The sequence below is a fragment of the Camelus bactrianus genome, chromosome 1 (genome assembly GCF_048773025.1).
Source record: "Camelus bactrianus isolate YW-2024 breed Bactrian camel chromosome 1, ASM4877302v1, whole genome shotgun sequence".
In the NCBI taxonomy this organism is placed as follows: Eukaryota; Metazoa; Chordata; class Mammalia; order Artiodactyla; family Camelidae; genus Camelus; species Camelus bactrianus.
Window position 1 is genome coordinate 58732261 of NC_133539.1, and position 22015 is coordinate 58754275.

Here is a 22015-nt window from a genome sequence, read left to right on the forward strand (position 1 = left end):
CAGTACATGCACACAGGCTTCCTGGGGACCATGGGACCAGGAGCCCCACAGGGGCCACCCAGAGGCCAGGAGAAGAACTGCAGGCTATTTTAAAAACTTCAACCTGGACTGTAGCTCTAACATCTAGTGAATATTTAGTTCACCTCAATGCACTGGCTTGCTACCAACTGATTTCCCTTGTCACCCTTTCAAAAGACCTGCTCTTGGCTTAAAATCTCAGCAGGAACCAGGGATTGTTGCTTTTTTGAAGTCTCCACAAGGTTTGACATCCTGCCCTGCTAACGGTTTATAGAGTATCTCATCTTCTGAAATAAAAAGCTCACTTGTACATTGACCCTAAACCCCACCTTTACTAACCCCAGTGTGGATGATAAAATTCTTCACTTGGAGTAGAATCCCTTCATGAGGTTGCTCTACAGCTGCGAATAGATCGTGGGGAGCATTTTCCCGGCAGGATAATTGTGTCAGTGCAAACCAATTGCCCAATGCCTGTTCAGCATCAGGGTTCAGAAAAAGAATCAATTTTTTAAAAAGTTCCAACTCAGTACATTCCCAGTCTGATTAGTTCAAATCTATTCAACATGAAAAATGGGAGTGGGAATACAATTAATAAACTATGACTGGGGTGAGGGACAATTCTGATCCTGGCCTCTCTGAAAGTCTCTAGGCAAATCAATGACCTCCTTGGGGCCCTAGTTCCCTGTCTGTGAGGTGGACCAGGGTATTGCAGGAATGGAAGAAGGTGATGAAATCTGACAGCAAGAAATTTAAGAAAACAGACTTTTTGACAATAAAAGCAGTGGCTCCTACTTCAGAAAAAAATTTTAAAAGATACGAAAACTTCCGAACAAGGCAGGCAGGCAGACGCTGCTCAGGGGCCACACTACTGCTATCCTCACCTGGCCTTTCAGGGGGGCAACTTGGCATACTGACATTAGCAGTGACCTGAAGGGGAGGGATTGTGGTCTCTGGAGTCAAGAACCATCTGAGTTTCGGCCCCAGCCTAAACTTCCCAGCTCCAGGATCTAGGGAAAGTTGTCTAACTGCTCGGAGCCTCATTTTCCTCATGAATATAATGAAAGCCACCCCAGAGGCTTGGGAAATGCTGCTCAAGGAGGCATGGCTGGGATCTGGACACAAGATGGTCTGACTTAAAAGCCAGGAACCTAAGATCTTCCTCCTAAAATGAGGAGTTCTCCACCGCCAAACCAACATGTTCCCCGGCAGCGACACATCCTCTTCTAGTAGATAAAGGGTGACCCTGAGCGTCTGGAAAGGTGAGTGTGAGAATTCTGAAGTCCTCACAGGAGGTGAGAGGTGCTGGTGGTGGAGTGAGACCCTATTTTAGACGGTGTAGACAGGAGTCAGGGTGGAGGGGCAGGAAGGAGAGCTGGCAAGGTGGGGCTTAGCTACACTCAGGCTTCAGGGAGAGGAGAGGAGGCTTTCTGGTGACTGCACAGAGCAGACAGGGCCTGGACGAAGCTCCGGTCAGAGTTCCCAGGAGCTCAGGCAGGCAGGTCCAGGGGTTTAGTGGGATGCAAGGCAAGAGGGAGCCAGCAGCCTGGAAGATGAGGGAGATTTAAACACACACACACACACACACACACACACACACACACACACACACACACACACACAGTTATGTAGCTAGGTGCTCCTCTGGGCCTATCTATCCAACTTCCAAACTGCAGGAAAGAGTTTGGCCTTCTGAGTGACGACATGCTAAAGAGCCACAGCAGAGAGGGGGCGCAGATCCAGTGTGGGACAGAAGGGAGCCACCGTCTCCTGCCCATCGGGGTGGTAGCGGCAAAAGTGCGGGCACTGTCAGGGGTGGGCCTGGGCTGCTTCACAGGATGATGGGGCAGAGCCACAGCCAGACTGCCGGACAGTCAGAGCCGGCCAAGGAGGGAAGTGGCTGTACTCAGCAGCAGAGGCCGGCCCACCCCTTGCAGGGTTATCACAAAGGGGTTCCAGCCCCAGGCAGGCACCTGGGCTGCCTCACTGTTTCAGCCCCTTCCAATCTGAGGTCGTCTGAGCCTGTGGACCGCGGGTGACGGCATGGAGGGATTTAGCATGCTTTCCTCTAACAAAAGTAGCTCTGGAGCCCAGGTCAGCACCAACGCCAAGGGAAGGAAGGAGTGATGTGAACAGATGGTCAGACTCACCCTCTACGGCAGCTTCACCAGAAGGACGTGAAGGACGTGCTCAGGGGACGATCCTTAGGACAAGACATCCCAGAGACAGAGGGGCCCGGGAGGGCAGCTGATGCTCCAAAAAGCAGATCAGGACTTTAGGACAAGATGAAGACCAGGGCACCAAATTAGCCTCACCAAGACATCTAGGTGTGTGTGTGTGACCTGGACTAAGCCGTGTCAGAAAAAGATCACACAGGCCCAGAATGAAAAAATAATCAGAGTCCTCAGTGAGCAGGATGTTTCAGGAAAACCTTCCAGCAGAAAGGACCCGGGAATTCCTCCCTGACAGACAGTTAAGACAGCCACACTGACTAATTCAGTCTACACTTTCTTCAAGTTTCTCTCTTCAAAAAGGTTAAAACATGGATGGTTAAGGAAGGTAAGTCTAAGCTGTTTTGGGGAAATGGAAAAGCAAATGAAACAGAGGAAGAAACTCCGTCTGACAGACCGCCTGGCTTTGGATCTGCAGAGCCCGCATGGGGCGGGGGGTGGGTAACTGAGGAACTGTGGTGTCTCACTAGAAAGTCACTACCCGTGACTTCTGAGAAACTATGGAAATAAGGTAAAAAGTGTCTGAGTTCTGGCAAATCTTCTCAAAGAGAAAAAGAATGGCACTGAAAATTCGAGTCCAGGCCTTCACGGCAATACCTGGGGAGGTGATACAACCGACTTTCGGTCGGTGCCCTGCCACAGTGTGACAGGAGAAGGGGGGGCTGGCCCACATGCTGCAGAGGCGCCAAAAGTGAGAATTGCCCCCTGCGCAGCTTAGTGTGCAGTTAAGCCACAGCGTGGAGAGGAAAGAAGAATAATTACCTGGAGGAGGGATTCAGCCTACAAACAATTGCTCAGGTTGGGGTCTACTTTCCAGAAAGTGGATAAATGCTGAGAAGATGGCTTATCAGAGGCCATGGGAGAAGAATGCAGCAAGGACCCCAAGACGGGTATTAGAGTCTGTTCGCCTCTTGGCCCAGATCAGCAGGCTCCAAGCTTGATAAGTCACAGAGCACTTTTTCTCTAAACAAATTCTTTACAGAAGCTCTACGTCTGCAAGATGGAAGCAGCAGGCTCCCTGGCAGAAGGGTTTGGGGTTGGGGTCGGGTGGGGTGTCGGGGTTGGGGAGGTGGGCGTTCCATCCACCTGCCTCCCACTGAGGGAACTGAGGCCTCCTCAGAGCAGTCAGAAAAATCACTAGGTTGGATGAAGGAATTGAGAACAAGCTTATTGAATGTGACATTGATTACAAAATAGGTAGATTCAATCACACACAAGGAGGCAGGAATGACTTTTATAAATAATCTCTAGCACTGGCAAAAAGAATTCACCAGACCAAAGAACTAACTCAAAATGGTCAGTGCAGGTGGGGAAAGGGGTCCATCCCCCTCCCTCGCCTCCCCTTTCCCCCTCCCTCCTCCTCCTCCCCCACCATCAGATACACACACAAATCAGGGAACACTAACCAAAGGAAATCAGTATAGCTCAGGTTTACCAAAGCACCTAACAGAAAAGAGGGAAATCTAGGTTCCAGTTAAAAAATTGTAAATAACATGTAGCTTTGATTCTGACTTGAACAGGCTAATTAAGTGCCTCAAATGAACAAAAAAAAAATGACTTTGCCTCAGTTTATCACTTAAAAAAAGAAAAGGTTCTTTTTTGGGATTCAGCAAAAGAACATTTAAGAGGCCCTTTTAATTCTGGTATGCTTTTTTAGGTCATTTTGTTGTAGTAAAATATATATAACATAAAATTTGCCAGTTTAACCATTTTTAAGTGTACAATTAAGTGGCATGAATTACATGCATAATGTTGTGAAACCATCATTACTATCTATTTCCAAAACCCTTTAATCACTCCAAATAGAAACTCTGTGCCCAATAAACCATAACCCTGCACTCCCCCTCCCCAGCCTCAGTACCCTCTAGTCACTTTCTGCCTCTATGAACCTGCCTGTTCTAGACATTTCATACAAGTGGAATCATACAATATATGTCCTTTTGTGTCTAGCTTCTTTCACTTAGTATAATGTCTTCAAGATTCATCCATGTTTTAGCATGTGTCAGAACCTTAGTCCTTTTTATGGGAGAATAATATTCCATTGTATGGATGTACCACATTTGTTTATTCTTTTATCTGTTAATGGACACTTGGGTTGTTTCCACCTTTTGGCTACTGTGAATATATGATGTGCTTTCATGGCCATGAGATGAGGGAAGTGGGACTGTCCACTGGGGGAAAAGCAGCCTGGGGGGCTTGACAGTGGCAAGACCATAAGGCAAGAGGGACTGAACACAGGGCAGGAAGGAAGTCGTGGCCTTGAGGAAGGAGCAGGTGGAGACGCGGGGAGCCAGGATGAGCCTCTCCAATGCAGCGAAGCAACTGGCTGAGTTTGCTAAGTGACCCCGGCTGGCCCTGCCCTTCTCTCAGCATCCACTTCTGCACCTGCTCAGGGGCAGGGCTGCAGAACAGCACATGGTTCCTAAGGCCTTTCTAGTTTTGACAGTTGGTCCACCGAGACCTTGACCAACAGGTAACTAAACAGTTAACAGCTTAATGAAGGACCCTGTTTGGAGGGCGGAGTGAGAAAGGGGACTTTGGAGGTGACAAAGGTCCAACCCTCCAGGAGGAGAGCATGGTGCCCACTGCAGAGTGTGTAGGGAGTGGTGGCAGGACCTGGGCCCCACAAAAGGCTTGGCTCCAAGTGAGTGTCAGGGAGGGGCAGAGGAATGGTTGCAGCAGAAGCTGGAGAGGGCTGTACCTGCCGGGACAGAGGGCTTTCTGGAACCAGGCTGGCCAGAACCTGGGAATTCTTCAACCAGTGGGGAAGGAACTGAGGAAAAAGCTTGGTAGCCAAGGCAAATGGGAACCTGAGTGATTTCTACAATGGATCAGAATGCCCTGTGGTTGAAGGACACAGCCTGGACAGGGGACACAGCACACCTAAGAGAGGGTGTGGGAGAAAAACAGAGAACAGGGTCTCATGTCCACATTACTAGCAGTGTGGCCCTGTCTGAAACAATGAACCTCACCTACATGATGGGCAGCTCAAAGCCATCAGCTCTGCGGTCCTTTCTAGGGCACATGGGAACATGGAAGGGGTGGCGAGAGAGATCTTTTTCACACTCATTCCTTCAGCAAATGTTTCCTGACCACTGCTCCGTGCCAGGCATGGTGCTAGGTGCCCTTTCTTTGTCCACCTGATAATGAGGGGATGGATGGAAGATGCAGCAACAGTATCTTCTTGTTGCAGAGCTTTGCAAAGGCTAAGTGAGACAGCCATACAAATAGGGCTCCCTTGCAAACCGCCCCTTCCCCCAGTCTGGCTTGCTTCCAACGCCAACCAAGAGTTGTAACCCAGCCTCAGGCACCCCTGATCCCAGGTGGGACTCTGGGCTCCTGCAAGGAGCCCTATCAAGGGGCTGAGAAGGGAGGGAGGAGGGATACCGGGGCTGAAGGGTAAGCTGGACTCACCTTCACGCAGGAGTAGATCACAGACACAAACACCACCAAGGTCAGCAGCAGGAAACAGGTCAGATAGAAACTCAGCATGAACACAGAGCTAGAAGAAGAGAGGAGGTAGGGAATTCTGGGGCTCGGAGAGGCCCTGCACAGGGTGCAGAAGGCACCTCCTTTCCCCTGCACCCACTGCCCAGTCTCACTGAGAAGGGATCACACAGCCTTGTGAATCAATTCAGACCCCTCCTCCATGATGGTCTGGGTCCTGCCCAGCCCACAAGGAAGCCGAATGGAGAACCAAAGACACCTGTTCAATATTTTGCCTAATTCTTAGCTATCCATAGACTCACTTCTTCTAGCTTGGAGGGACCCGTTTTCAGAACCACCTGGTTATTCCCTCCAGATTGTCACTCTGAAGGCTGAAAACTGGTTCGAGAAATGGCCATCATTTATAGAAATGCCTTTGTCATCAGCCCCACCAGTCACCCTGAGAAACAGCAGTTACATGTTCCTTTGGAAGGCAGAGTCCCTAAACCTTGTCCCCTCCCCACCACCAGGCCCCACAACAAGTTCTGCTCAGCTTCTGTTTCCCTGTTCCCGGCCAGTTCAAAAACAACCATCAAAAAATGCAAGGATCTCCCACTGCCCCTCCTTTCAGAGGCAGGTCTCAGGTGGGTGTAACGTTCAGCATGGGCCAGAGTCCTCAGGCAAAAGAACTGCAAGGGACTTTCCATCCGGAGCCGGAGCCCGGAGCCTGCCGCTGGCCCTCCTGGGGCAGGGCTGGCCGAGGCACTGCACTCCCCGCGGTATCACAGGAGGCCCTGAAACTCCTGCTCCCTTTCAGGGAGTGAGATGGCCTGAGATGCCAGGCATTTGTTAGCACGTTAAAGGCAAGTGGAGGACCTGAGGAGGCAGGTGAACACCTCTAGGGAGGCACTCAAAAGGCGTCTTTGTTCCAGGCTCCCCCAGAAGCCAGCACTTAGCTGCCTTAACCGAATAGAACAAGGGGAGTGAATGCTCTTCAGAGGAAAAGAAAGACCTTTAAAGTAGCTTCTAAGGCTCCCCTAGAGAGGATGGCCAGAGGAGGGGCTGAGGCCACTGCAGGCAGAGCGGGGAACTGAAAGAACACAGCCCCAAGCCACACTGCCGACAAAGGGAAGCAGCCAAGAGGCAGGATCATGCATCCGAGCGAAGGGGACTCTCAGCTGCAATGGCACAGAAAGTCTAGGTTGCTTATTATGCTCCAGCTCCATTTCAATTCAGAAAATGGGTCCTGTGCCAATAAGGATGTACAATCCCAACAACTCCACACGGCCTCAGTGCAGGGGCAGCGGGCACTAGCTGTATGACCAGTGTGCGGCTGGCTGCCGGCGTCTGGTTCTCACCGGTGGTATCCTGACAGGGTCACAGCAGACACAAAGGTAAGGGCCATCTCTTCAACAGCAAGTGCCATTAGAAATAAAAGGTATGGGGGAGGATATAGCTCAGTGGGAGAGCACGTTCTTAGCATGCACGAGGTCATGGGTTCAATCCTCGGTACCTCCATTAAAAATAAATAAATAAATAAACCTAATTACCATCCCCAAACTAAATAAAAATTTGTTTAAAAAAGAAATAAAAGGTATGTTGACATCGTGTACCTCCTGATACAATGCACTGAGATGGACCCAGCTTCTGTGGGATTATTGCCAAAATTGCATAACCTCAATCCAATCACGAGAAAACATCGGACAAACCCAAATTGAGACATTCTACAAATGAATCAACAGCATTCATCCCCGGTGCCAAGACCATGAAAGGTAAGTAAGGGCTGAGGAAGTGCCACAGATTGGAGGCGACTAAGAGGGTAGAGCAGCTAAATCCAACGTGGGATCCTGGACCAGTGCTCGGAACACAGAAAGGCCGTCTGGGGGAATGTTGACGAAATCAGAATGCAGTCCGTGGACTGGTTCATAGCACCATTCCGGTGTTGAGTTCTTGCTTTTGACTACTGTGCTGCAGTTATGTAAGTTGTCATCAGCAGGGAAAACTGAATGAAGGATGTCCAGAGACTCTCCATAGTACTTCTGTAACTTTTCTCTAAATTTACCATCATTTCAAAATGAAAAACAGAAGCTGTTGGGGTGAGGAGACTCTTTCAGATTAAGTTAGATTTATGAGACATAACCAAATGCAATCAGTGGGTACGGCACAGGGAACTATATTCAGTATCTTGTAATAGCCTTTAATGAAAAAGAACATGAAAATGAATATATGTATATATATGTATGACTGGGACATTTTTCTGTGCACCAGAAATTGACACATTGTACCTGATTATACTTCAATTAATAAACAAACAAATGCAATCAGTGGATATTGAGTAGATCCTGGCTGTGAATAAACTAAGAGTGGAAGACATTTGGGGGACAATTTGGGAGATCTGAACATGGACTTGGTTTGAGATGATTGTAGAGAACTGGTTTAGTTTTGCTTGGTTTATAAGGCATTGTGGTTAAGAAGGAAAATGCCCCTAAAGTAGGTGTATATTGAGGTGTTTAGGGGCAAAATGTTTTTGTATCTAAAATTTACCTTAAAAAATCAGAAAAAAAGATGAAACAAAATTGCAAAATATTAACAATTGTTCTATCTAGGGGATGAGTGTTGATTATAGTAATTACTTTACTCTTCTGTATGTTGAAATAATAAAAAGTTAAAAATACGTATATATGTGTGCATATATACATACATATACACACACGTTCATATGGTTATCTTTCTCACTTAGGCAGGACCCTACTGTGAATGACTATCTAATAAACATGCACTTCCAAAAGCCCATTGCCCACTTCAGAGTGGTCCCCTTGGAAGCCACAGGCCTCTCTCAGCGACACAGCCAGCCAGTCCTCAGAAGAGTTCAGGAACATCTCCTTCAGAACCTGAGAAGCCTTCAGAACCTGAAATCCATTCTTTGAAATATCCAGAGTAGCAGAAAACCCTTATCTTTTGAAGATGTATTGATTTTTTGCAAGAACCAAAGGTCACCCCGAAATAAGCCTAGTGAATATTTTGGGTGTTTCAATGGGCAACAGTGGCCTCTGTTAAAATGGGATGAGATGATAAAGTGGAGGGAAGGGGTCTCCCATGCACAGACAGATGTTTTCCACCTGCAGTGAGCACATCGCCTCGCCATCATGGAGGAGATGGACTCCTGGCTTCATGGCCCCACTGAGGACACATCTGGAAACTTCTCTCTTTGCTGGAGCAAGTTCAGTCCAGACCCCCACCCCTGCTTTCCTATATGACCTCCCCCCCTACCCCTGGAGCCCCTGCAACCAGAGGAAGGAGTCTGGGAGGAAGGGATACTTACTGGGGCACGATGGTGATCTGGACAAAGCAGATGAAGAGGAAGACGAGCGAGGCACATGCCACATAGGCACCGAATCGGTCATCCACCTGCTTGGAGTACTGAGAGAATACAGGCAGGGTGAGGGGGTGGAGGAACCTGGCCCCGTCTGCTCCAGCCTGGGTCCACTCCAGACACACCCAGGACAGCCCACTCCCAAGATCTAGAAGACCCAGGAGAGAACCAACGCTAGCCTTAGCTCTCAAGAAACCAGTCCACTCACCACACGGTGGTGCCTATGGGGAGGGCGGCTGAATTGTATCAAACCAGAAACTCTGCAGGCTGGGTCACCGTGAGAGTAAATCATAATGATCAAGGCTCACATTCCTGAGCACCATCTGCATACTAGGACTCACACCAGGGCCTACAAGCATCACCGTACATCCTCATAAGAGCCCCAGGAAATAGGCACGGGACTGCTGCTGCTTCTACTTCAGAGATGAGCGAGCTGGGGCTCAGAGCGGTCCAAAGTCACAGATCTCATCATCTCCGGGGTCTTGACTCCCAGCCCTGCCCTCTCATGACACCAACCAGCTGCACGAATGGCTGTGCAGGCACAGAGTCACCCAGAGAGGGTAATCCACAAGTCAGTTCCATTTATGCTGGTAAACAGACTAAGTTCCGGTTCCATAATTTTACCCTCCTAATTGCCTCACTTGACCATGAGCTCCCATGGGCACATTTTGACCGAACACCAGGGAGACCCTGTGACGTGGAGCAAAGACCCTGAACCAGAGTCTGGTGCTGGCTGTGTCACTGCTTCACTGGGTGGCCTAGAGCAAGTCGCCCAAGTACCCTGAGCTTTACTTTCTCAAGCTTTACAGTCACGATTTAAGGAGGTGGGACAAAGAGCTCTTGATCGCCCCTTCCCACTCTAATGCTTTGAGGTTCCAGTCGGCCAAAGGCAGCTAGATGGTCCACTGATAGTGATGATAATGATAATAATAAATAACAATAAAATAAAACAAATAGCAATTCACGTTTATTGAACAACTACTATTTGTTTGCAGATACTGTTTTATGTGCTTTACATATAAGGACTTGTTTAATCCTCACTATGGACACTGTGAGGTACATATGTTAAGTATCCCCATTTTCCAGATAAGGAAACTGAGGCACAAAGAAGTTAAGATTTATCCCTTCCAACCAAGGAAGTCTCCCTAAAATCCCCATTTCCTGAGTAGGGCAGCATCAGAGCTGGGGAGATGGAGGTGACAAGGAGGAGCTCTTTCCACGGTGTTGGAGACGGGGAGGGAGCCACCCTGGTTCTGTGGGGTGGGGGGAACCCAGGGAGCTATACCTTCTTCTCTAAGTCAGGCTCCCTGAAGGTCAAGAGGAACTTGCGGACATGCTCAGACCGCAGCCTGTCGATGCTCCTGGCGTCAATGGCACGGCCCAGAAATTCGTCCACTTCATCCTCGGGGTTTGCACTTTCCTGGGCATTCCTGGGGAGCAAGGGACACAGACACGAGACAGGCTGACCACCAGGGGGCGCTGCTAGGGGGGCTGGCTCTGCCCACACACTCAGCCCATCAGAAGGGCTTGGCACAGCTGCCAGGATCAACCATCAGCGATCAGCCATGAGGGGTGAGGAAACCGGGATGCACACCAGGACAGCCAGGAGCCCAAGTGCCTGCTCTTAACAACTGCATACATGCGCAGAAAACTGCCCAAGTCTCAGACCCACTGGCCCGGGGGCCTCACTGGCAATGAGGCTTTTCTGGCCCTACTGATATATTACTATACGATGATGATAATAATAATACTGCATTTTTAATCGAAGGCTTGTTTTCCCCCTACAGGTAACAGTCTCTGGTCTTCACTCTCCAGCTGTACCATTATCCTGAGTCGAAGGCTGAGATCAGGACGCAAGACTGGGAGCCACCTGGTTGTGCTCACCTGGCTCAGGCACTCTCTGGTAAGTAGGTTTCATGATTTTTGGGTGCTGAACTAAACTAAACATCCTACTTCTCAGAGTGAAGCCCAGTCCTTAAGTGGGACTTCTGACAGCCCCTGAGACTGGGAAGTGGAGAGACAGGAAGACAGTCCCTCAGGGTGCCGGGATGAGGCCAGGCGCTGGTGAACAACATGCAAGGCGTGCATTTCCTGGGAGCTGCATGTGCGTGAGTGTGCACGTGTGTGCGTGGAGTGGAGATTGTACAGGGGCAGTACTGGGGCCCAGCCTCTCTGCCGGGGGCCTGGGCTCCGGGGCTGCTTGTCTCTCAGGTGCAGTGGGCTCTGTCCACTCAGCCAAGACTGCACGTCCTGGGCTCATTTTCCATGGAGCCGGAAACCGAGCTCCAGGCAGGTATGGAGATATCCCCCAGCCCGAGGGAGCAGGAGTGAAGAGGGCATATGACTCACTTGTCCTTGGGGTCTTCAAAACCCTAAAAGAGAGGGACAGAGAGAAAAGGAGGGGAGTATGAGAACAGAGGGGACTGAAAACGGAGGCTCCCGGAGAGGGCGCTGTGGGTGGCTGCAGCTAATCCTCGCTTCACAGTTCACCAGGGGCTTGGACACGGGGAGCTCTGTCACTCAGTCATCCCCACTTTCCTCTATTTGGAGAACACAGCTGGGTTTGGGACAGGCTCTGTGCTGGATGCTGGGGGCACACTGGGATCTCACTTTATCCACTGGCAAAATCCATGGGTCTAAGCTCTTCCTGTCCCCACGCCCAATCCCTTGTCATTCCCCAAACCTCCCCTCCCCCTCCTCCCGGGCCCTGGGTTTGGCGGGCCCCCTCCCAACTCTGCCACTTACTCAGATGGAAATAAGACAAACTGCTAAGCAGATCAACCCCACATGCGAGTGCACACCCAAGCACACACAAGCTCACGTATACTCACCCCCGACCCTCGCTGAGCACACATAAAATCTCCTGAGAGTTCACAAGTTTAAGAAAATTAAACTCTGGTTGTTTGCAACAGCTTTTCTAGTATCTGAGAACTGATGTGTGCTTATAAGGCTCGAGTTGGCTGGGGACCCAGGAGGTGAGGAACCTGCCTGCCCCGGTTTGACTGCTGTTCTGATGTTCATATATCCAGGGCAGGGGTGAGGGTGGGAAGGGCCCTTACTGGCTGCCAAACTCAAAGCCCTATCTAGAATTTAGCTACAAAGTCCACAAAGGATAGAAATGTGTCAGTGTTTGACCAGTTGTGGCAGAATGGAGGGAGGGGTCCCTAAAATGGGAAGGGGTGGGATCTGGGAGGCAGCGGGGGAAGAAAAGGCACCCCAGGACAGGCAGTTTCAGGTTGCCAGGACAAGGAGAGAGGGTGACCTCTGGTCCCTGCGGCTCAGCGTGGAGCACACTGCTGGGCAGACAGGGGGGTTGGCAAATGCTGGGGAAACCCAACCCCCAGATGAACACATGCCTCTTCACTCCCCCTGGGGAGTGGGATTTATGTTGGTCTCCACGAGACGGAGCTGTGCGGCTCTGAAACAGATGTGGGGCCCATGCGTACTGAGGTGCTGTCTGTTCTCCCGCAGCTGCGGGCTCCCTGGTGCCTCTGCAGCCCCTAATGTCACATCCGAGCGCCCAGCCGTGGGCTCTGAAATCCTCCCGGCTGCCTGGTGGTGGTCTTCCCTGGAAAAGCCAGACCCTTCTCCTTGTCCTCTGGGAATCGCCAAGCCCTCCATCCAGGTTGCAGGACCCACCCACCTCACAGTCCCGAGGAGCTGGGGTCACTCACATGAGTGCTCTGTCTGGGGGCAAGCGGGACCCCTTAGGGCACTGGTGCCTAAACATAAACCAGCCCAGCTCCTCACTACATTTTAAAAGCTGAATAAAAGATGGAACAAGATTTAAAGACATAAATGACAGGTTAGTGCCTCTCTAACTGCTCTCAATCGCTGCTTCATCTAATTCCCAGCCCTCCACCCCATCCTCAGTGGAAGTCAGGGTTGAAGCTCTCTTCCTGTGTATGTTATTCAAAGATTTCTGGGCAAGTTTAACACCAAAAGCCAGTGGATCCTGGCCCATCCCTGGCCTCTCAGGTGACTCTGCCCAGCCAGGAGGGGGTGGGGAGCCTCTTCTCTCCCTCTACAGAGGTGTCCCCAGCCCTTTTCTTCTGCTCACTTGCCCTTCCCTTCCCTGCTGGGTGAAGCAATTAACACCATGGAGAAGCCTTTCCTGCCGCCAGTCTCCCCCGAGACTGTTTCCCCAATTATGGCCCTTCTGCTAATTCTTCCAAGGCTCCTTGTCCTAACAATGATTAATATGTCTGCCAAACCAGTGCTTATAGTCCAAACTGCCTCCTTTGAGACTCTGAGATAACTAGAATCCACTTATACCAAATATCACTAAAGAAAAACAACTTGCCGAAGATTTTAAGTCGAGAACATACCACGAGGTACCTGTCCTGCCTGCCCCATCTTCCTCTCCACCTCTGTCCTGCCCCATCTTTTTCTTTCCCACTCTTCACCATCTCCCACTCCCCTGTCCCTCTCTTTCCTCCCACCTGGATGAGAGCCTCCCTCTTTGCATTCTGTTCTCAGTCACCTTTCCTCTTACCCCCTCTCTCACCTCTTGACCATCCGGCTCACGTGGGTACAGAGACCCCAGGAGATAATTAAAAAACTGAGGTGAGAACAGGGAGGGTCCAGCAACTGCTCTTTGCTTTGAGGAGGGGCCTGAAGGGAGGGGGAGTGGTGCCTAGAGCCCTGGGTGGCACAAATCAGGTCTGTGGACATCCAAGTTCAAAACCCTGGGGGAAGGCTGGCCTCTCCCACTCTGTCCCTTATAACTTTGGTGTCCAGTCCTTCCAGTTGCTTCTTTACCATCTGAAGTTAAAATGTTGGTCTTGACTCAATTCACTTTATTTTCCTGTGCATCTTCTTTAAACCTTTGTCATCTGCTACTTGCTGGCTGGCAAGAAACAGAATGACTGGTGTCCAGCCTATCCACTCCCACAGACCCCTGGCTCTGTTTGCTGACTCAGCTGGATTCCCATGGAGTGTGTCTCTAATTTCTGCAGCTGCAACTTATACCTAGTGTGATCCACAGACCAATGGGGGGATCCTAGTGCCGACCTGGCCCCCATTCCTCTACCTGGCTCTGTGGGAACTAAGTGGGCACACACACACACATACCTTCCTGGACCCTCACCCATCCCTCCCTCACAGAGGCAACTCCACTTGAGAACCAAGCTGCCCTTGAGCTGAGGGGTGTGCTTGGATGTAGAAGCCAAGCTCTCAGATAAAAAGAAAGAAAATGCTGCTGCTGCAACCTGACTTTTTGTCATCCCTCTGTCTCTTCTCTACACCCTCTGAAGTCTTTCTACTATCACTGATAGAACCCAGGCAGCATATCCTGAATTAGTCTGTCCCTGGTGTGTACAGGGGTGGCTGGGGGTGTGTGTCCCCCATGGCAAGCAAGGTCCCCTGAGATGGAGGTGGTACCCCTACCACGGCCTCTGCTCATTCAGCTTGCATGTTCCCACTGGAAGGCTGGAACTAGCGGGGGTGTTTCTCAGCACAGAGGGCAAAAAGACCATAACTGAGTACTTGCCAAAAAGCACTGGAATGGTTTCTGAGCAACTGAGCCAAAGGATGTGTTTCAACTGCCTGAGAAATGCAGCAGATGCTGGAAGGTGTCTGACAAGCTGGTGCCCACCCAACTCCCTAGGGCTCCCCAGACAGAGCCAGAAAACCTGTGGAGGCTCTATCTGGACCCTGAGTCTGGCCAGTTGAGCCTGCTTCCAGCCTGCACCAGCAAGTTCTGCCAAGTGGGAGAAAGGAAAGGGCATCGGCACTCTGTTCCAAAGCCAAATCCGGCATGCCAAGAGATGGTGGGGGCCCACGGAGAAAGCCAGGGGCTGGAAGTTAGGCACTCTGTTTCCTGGTCCAAAGTCGGGGTGAGCCTGCTTCCAACATTTCCTTCTGTGGCTCTCCAGATTCCCTTGGGCAACACGAGGGGCCTGGACCATCCCTCACACCCTCAGAAGGCTCTAGCCCCAGAAAATGCTGCCCTGCCAGCCACTCACCATCCGCTTCATCTCCTTGGACACCTGGTTGCCACCCAAGTGGTTGTAGAAGGGGCGCTCAGCCCCCCAGTGTGGCGGGTTGTGCCCGATGGAGTTGGTTCTCTGGCGATTCATCTTGGCAATCATGGCCTTCTCTTCTTTCTGGAAGAGCAATACAGATACATCAGCCTGTGGGCAGGGCCCGCCAGGTGGGCCTGAGCAGGGAGCTTCTCATTCCTCCCAGGTGCCTGGCCAGGTAGGGGTGGAGGCAGCTGCCCCTCTCTTCTCCGCACAGCCTTCAGCCCAGAGTTCTGCCAGGATCCTAAAGCTCTCCCAGGAAAGCAGCCTAAATTCCTCCAAATTCCCCAACAGCAGCCCTGGCTGGTGCACGTGGGAGCAGCAGAACAGGATGGTGAGGCCTGTCTTGTGAGGAAGAAAGGGGCAAGGGAATGTCTGTCACTGGCAGAGAATTTTAGGGATGGGCAGAGCCTGGGTCTGGAGATGCCTCGGGGTGATGGAAGGAGAGGAAACCTGATATTCCAATCTCCAAAATATGCATGTTCTAGCAGAGCGCGCAGTAGGACAGGCCCTGCTGACCAGAAGGAAGTTGGTTCATTAGAATGTGAGGTTCAGGGCTGTCACGCGTTGTACAAAAATACTCACGGGGGCTCAGCTGGCTACACACGTGCCAACCACAACCTTTGTCTGTCCAGCCACCCAAACGGGCTCAAGGTGGAGGGCTGCAGCGGCCCAGGCAGGCCTGAGGCAGCCTTCCCCTCACTCCCTCCTTGAGCCTGGGAAGGGAGCCGGTCAGGCCAGGGACGCAGAGGGGAGGGGACACGGCCTGCTCTAGCCGGCACTGCTGTGGGCCGGGGCTGGGGTGGGTGGTGTCCCTCTCTGTCTCCGTTTCATCTTTTCTGAACCACTTGTCAAGCTAGGAGAACCAAGACCCACAGAAGTTAGGGCAGAGGGTGAGCCTTCAGCCTGGGAGGGGCAGGAAGGTGAGGCTGGAGGTTCTGTGAACCCAAGAGAGGAGGGTGTGGGAGGAGGGCCCGGGTGGATTTCAGTTCAGTTATGCTCCTGTCAAACAACAAGCAAATGTTTAAGAATGAGTTAATTAAGCCTCTCAGGAGCTTCCCCCAAAGTGCCTAAATCTTCCCCATCCCCTTCCAGGTGTCTGCGCTGGGGCCTGATGATAACAGCCCCCTCAGGGGCCCCCGCAGCCAGGGTCCCTGGGCTGGGGTGTGCTTCTGTGGAGGGCGAGGTGCCCCTCTGACGGCCCTCTCAGGGTGGACGTCTGCCTGGAAGAGCCCTGCTGCCTTTAAAAGTCTACTTTTGCTGTCTTCCAGACATCCTCTGAGCTTGCCTCATGGCTTATTTTGTCTTTAACTTCTTAGGAAAGAAACAGGGATGCTTTTCTCTATCAAAGGGCTATGACCAACAGATAAATTCAATTGAAAGATTCATAAGTAAAAGGCATTTTAATCTAGGGGGAAAGAAAAAATGGGTGAAATACAAAAGGTTCTCCTCATTTGCTTTAAAAATTAAGAATATTGAACATGACACTATTAAAAATAGAACACTGAAGTCTGCTAATAATTCAGCTTTATATTTTGGCAAGTGCAGGCTGAGACAAAAGAAGGAAGAAGACAGAGACTAGAAAGTGAAAGAGGGGGAAAGACAGAGGTTCAAGAAACAGATATTTAAGTACAGGTAGAGAGAGAGAGAGAGCCATCTAGTTTAGGCAACAGACAAGGAACGAGATGAAAATAATTATGCTGTACACCAGAAAGTGACACAACATTATAAACTGACTATATTTCAATTTAAAAAATGGGGGGAAAAAAAGGACAAGGTACACACAGAGCTCCTCGATGCTTCATTTTCTCTCGTGGCCTTCTGGTGCATTGTTACTGATTTGAGGTCTGTTGCATTTTTGCAACAGAAGAAAATGAAAACATTCCCTCTTTGCCATGAGCCTTTGCAAGGCCTCTGTAGCTCTCACGTCCTTTCTAAGAAGCAGGAACCAGGACTGCATAAGGAATTCAGGACTTGACTCAAGGAAAGAGTAAGAAGAGAAGGAAGCAGCAGGCCCAGAAACGTTCCTTTCTAAAAGAACGAAGCCCCTCCGTCCCTGGCTCGCCAAGCCCCCCACCCCAGCCCTTGGCCCCCGGACCCGCTTCTGGGTGCAGCGCAGGATGAGGAAGGTCTCGATGCTGTGCTCCTTGAGGTAGGCGTTGCGCTCGCCCCCACAGCCTGGCTCCACTTCGTAGTCGCCGTTCAAGTAGTTGAGTGTGGCCTTGGTGATGTGGATGCGTCTACAGGTGGGGAGGGAAGCAGGGAGAGGAGGGCAGCAGATGTGAATTCAAAACCCCGCTCCCAGACAGAATCAAACTGCAACCAACTCAGTCACCATTCAAATCCCAGGGCCCCAAACTCTGGCTCAAACGTTAACGCCATCCTCGATCCTGACCTCAGTGGACTGTATTCCTCCAGCGTCATCAAGATGGCTCAGGTGGACCCCTCCCGAGCTCGTGTCCACAGCGACCACATCATATCACATCGACATCAAGTTAATATCATAATAACATAAGACATCATTAGCCTGCTGGGAGAACACGGCCTCCAGCTCACAAACTTTGCAAACCTGCTTAGAAGCCAGAGGTGGCTCCTGCTGACTACAGGATTGTGTCCAAATTCCCCAGCCTGGCATGAATGTCCTTCCTAGTACAAGCACTGATTCTCTCACTGGTTCCTAAAAAGCCATCTGCTCTTCTTCCATTCCTTGGAAGTACTGTGCTCTCCTCTACCCTGCGCCTGTCCTCAGCCTGATCCCTCAGCCTGGCACCCCCTGCCCCACCTTCCTCACCTGCCCACATCCTGCCCAGCCTTCCAGGCCAGCTCATGTCCCACCTCCTTACGTCCTGGGTACCCCCCCAAATTTATCCATGGTTCCTCCCTGCTCTGGAAGTCTACTCTACCTCCCACATCTCACAACAGGCCACCAGGTTTTGTGTAAATATCTTCTGGGTGAAGACTGGGTGAAGGTGGGGACCAAGCTCCCTATAACTTGCCATGTTTGATGTCAGGGTTGGTTACATAGTCACCTCTACTTAAGTTCTACCAACCCCAAGGCTGCGGCTACCCTGTCCTGCCCACCTGAGCCCTGCTCCCCGCAGCAGCCACCTACCCTCACTCACTCACCCTGCCTTGCCTCCAGCCTCCATGTGGTTGGCCAGCGTGACGTCGTTGGACCAGACGTCGAACTGCCACTTCCTGAGACCAAGGACGCCGCAGTGCACTCGCCCGCTGTGGATCCCCACGCGCATGTTCACGTTCACACCCGTCACCTCCCGGACCAGCCTGGGGACGGAGCAGGGGTGAGGCCGGGTGGGGGTCAGGGCCAGGCGCAGAAAGTGGGGGTGGCTGGAAGGCAGGGGGTCGGGGTGCGTGAGAAGGTGCAGGGGTCAAAGAGTCATTTCTCTCTGGGCCAGCCCAAATCCTGAGTCCTAGACTGTTCAGCCGGAAGGGAGGGGATGGGCCCTGGTGCTCCTGTGCTGTGAGCCATGAGAGGCTTTGTTTCCCAGCTTGCCCACAAGGTGGCGCAGTGCCTCACACTAAAACCCAGGCCCCACTGCTTCCCTCTTAACTAGGGCACCTGAGACGATCGGTTAACAATTAAGTTGTGTTCTGAAGACACAAATGCATGTTAGTGCCGACTCAAGATAATAGGAAAATTATATCCACTCCAAACCCCATTCATAGAATTCTCGAATTTATCCACATTGCTGCTTCTTCAGCGTTAGCAGGATAATGGAGAAAGAGAGGACACATGTCCTGCTCAGGGAAGAAGGGGAACTGGGCAGGAGCAGGGCACCAAGGGTGCTCCACATGCTAGAAGACAGTTCCAGTCCCTGCCACATGCACCACACACATACTCGGGGGTCCCCAGTAGATGGGTGGGCCGCCAGTAGGAAGGGCAGTGGCATGGAAGCTAAAGAGCTCTGGGTCTGTGGAAGAGGGAACAAGTTCTCCCGGGGGAAGGTACAGTGTGTACTTTTAGGGACCTGGACCCTCCCTGACACTCTGGGGATGGGCCCACTCAGCCAGCTGTGGGGCTGGCAGGCTGACTTGGCCTGGTGGCCAGGAACACCATGTGGGCCCCAGCTCTCTGCCAGCCCACCAGGGAGAGGCTGACACCCACCCACGTTATCCATCGTCTCTCTTGTCCTGGGGTCAGCCCTTGCTGGAGCTGTGCCTTCCGTCCACAAGGCCTCTGGCCACTTGCTTAGGTTGATATATCTCATTCTGCCTTTTGGGCTTAACTCCAAGGTCACCTCCTTCAGGAAGCCTCTCTCTGTCCTCCCAATGGAATCAACTGCCCCCTCTTGGGCCCTTCCACCACAGTTTCCCTCTCATGCCTGATGGTGTCTCCTGGTCATGCCTAGTATCAGAGCAACAGGAGGCATGGCCTCTCCCCCTCAACTGACTCTGTGCTTCCAGGCGACGGACTCACTGTCTAGATCGGGCACAGGGGCACTCGGCAAACACTGCCAAAAGGGACTGAGCCAAACAGGATGGACGTGGGCTGGCTACTAGGACCTCTGACCTCTGTGGCTCTTCCTTTGCCCTACCCAGGCTCCTTCCGAAGCTCAAAGTTACTGATCCAGGATGCAATCTTTGACCTAATCCTTTGGTTGACATGTAAGCTTGGACTGTCCATGTTGTTTAAAGACCTTCTTCTGGAGGAGGGGCTTCTTCTGGAGGAGGGGCTCCTTCTGTGGTCAGCAATGACCAAGAATTGGCCAAAGATCCTATTTACTATAGCTCCCAGGAAGGATGGATTTTCTTAAACGAGAATACCTGTGTTTGCATCTGCCTGCCTAGCACTATTATCCTGGGGAGCTGTTTAGCCCCTGTGAGCCCAGCTCTTCTCATCTGGGAAGCAATGGGGCCAGTAGGTTCTACCCCTGGCTGGGTGGTTGTGAGAAGGCATGACGGACTGGAGGGCAAGGCCCCCTGTGGCACAAAGCACAGCCCAACTGCCAGCCAGTCCTCCTCTCCTGGAGAGCTGGCTCCACACTTCTTGCTGCCCTGGAGTCTGAAAAGCCCTCCCTTCCTGCAGGACATGTCCTTCTGTGCAGAGCTTCTAGGGATGCTGTGGGCAGAAGAGCCCAAGAGAAGGCTCAAAGCCTGGGGGTGCAAATCAACCCTCCACTGTGGCCGGGGTCCTTGGGAAGTGGCTTTCCCCCACTGTTTCCCTGCCCCAATCTGTTCAACATCAGTTACTCGGGCCATGGGACAGTCCTCCTGCAGATGGGCAACCCCCCGGAGATGGACAGTGTCCCTGCAGATGGGCAGGCCCCCTAGAGACGGCCACTTACGAGATGGCCTCAATCATGTCCATGCCCATCTCCACGCAGCAGTGGGCGTGGTCAGCCCTTGCTTCAGGCAGCCCCGAGACGCAGTAATAACAATCTCCCAGGATCTTAATACGTAAACAGTGATTCTCCTGGAAAGCAAATTAATTTTAAAAATTAAAAATAGTAGGAAAGAGAAGTGGGAGAGAAAGAAACAGGAAGCAAACAGATTCACCCCATGCCTGGAATAACTTGCCTTTTAGGGCAGCAAGCACAGACCCAGCGCAGGCACGAGGTATGGCCCCGGCCCCAGGACAGGCTTATCGGGTGCTGTGGGGCACGGAGGACAGGCTGAGCAGCCTTGGAGAAGCATTCTAGCCTCCCCCGGCTCAGGAACTCACTTTTATGGCCACTGCTGAGGCCCAGGAAGAATGCACTTGGTCCATTGTGGCAGCAAACACGGAAGACTCATCAGGGTGATGTAGGCCCTAAGCTGAGACTCCCAGCCCCGAGCACGCTCCAACTCTTGGCCTAAGGTTCTACGAATAGTTTTCCGATTCTTCTTTTATGAAAAGACTGAAGCAGAAATGAGATTGAACCAAAGCTCGCCTGACCCTCAGCCTGTCTGAGATTTTTATCCAAGAGAGTCTGCTAAACCAGCAAGATACCCACAGAGCTGAAGTGCCTGCTTGCTGCAGGGTCACCCTGGGATAATTGGGATTGAGATGCACTGTCATTAATCACCAACTCTGAGCTGCCCGAGTCTAGCTCCCAGAAGTTATTTCATGAAGCTGGGACACTGGGACCCGAGTGTTTGTGAGGCCTGGACTCTCATCTGATAATGCCCAAGGGCCAAGCACATCCCCGTTCACCTGGCCCACGTTCAGTGACAAAATCAGTGAGGCGTGAGGCCCACTATCCATGCCTTCAGAGGCCCTGGAACCGCCTCTGACCAGCACCAGCCTCTCATCCATGATCTGGTCTGGTATTCTGTGACGGCCCAGGGGATGGAGAACACAGCAGAAAGTGGTCCCTGACATAGGACTCTGCAAAGGCTCAGAGTGTCACTCAAAGCCACAAAGGCTGGGAAAGGACGCCAGAGTGTAAACAGGGACTAATGAACGAATGTGTCCTTCACTGCTCCATGCACTGGGGGCCACATATGTCCCAACGTGGAAGAGTCCTCTTTCCAGAGCCCTGGGGGTGACCCAGAGCTGTCTGCAAGCCAGTTGGGATCCAGACTCATTCTCTTATCACTCTGACCAACCTCATCAGGAAAGTGACTCTGTGGCACCAAATTTGCTCCCCTAAATACAAAGTCTACAAATTCGGGGGTCTGGGCAGTGTTACCAGTAAGCCTCACCACCCCCATCCACTGATGGAGGGCTTGCTGCCTTGTGACCAGTGACACTATGGAAGCATCTCTGAGAGTACGACCGGGGCCGACATGGGTGTGAGGACACAAAGCCACAGCCCGCAGGGCCCCTGCTCACCAGTTCCCAACAGTGAGCTCAGCCCAGCAGGGCACACGGCAGCAACGTGCTTGTGCCTAGGGGTCAGCAAGTCCTTGATCACAGCACCCTACCTCAGGCAGCCCAGACCAGGCCACCATTCCGGACCAGGCTCGGGCGCACGGGGGCCCCAGGACCATGGGCAGGGCAACTC

The 22015-nt window shown here is 51.8% G+C and overlaps 1 protein-coding gene across 4 annotated transcripts in view; it reads right to left on the reverse strand.

Moving 5' to 3' along the window:
- The window catches only part of ADCY5 (adenylate cyclase 5), a 141431-nt gene that overhangs the window by 20801 nt on the left and 98615 nt on the right, over positions 1-22015 (reverse strand). For 2 of the 4 annotated variants that reach the window (XM_074364778.1, XM_074364776.1), the window contains exons 5-12: positions 20375-20502; positions 18195-18353; positions 17167-17308; positions 15012-15152; positions 11395-11417; positions 10331-10475; positions 8995-9092; positions 5661-5748 (exon numbers count right to left, since the gene is read on the reverse strand). In XM_074364778.1, the coding sequence (XP_074220879.1) occupies positions 5661-5748; positions 8995-9092; positions 10331-10475; positions 11395-11417; positions 15012-15152; positions 17167-17308; positions 18195-18353; positions 20375-20502 (924 nt within the window). Of the gene's footprint in view, positions 1-5660; positions 5749-8994; positions 9093-10330; positions 10476-11394; positions 11418-15011; positions 15153-17166; positions 17309-18194; positions 18417-20374; positions 20503-22015 lie in introns of all 4 variants that reach the window. The other 2 variants (XM_074364777.1, XM_074364775.1) reach the window with 1 other exon arrangement.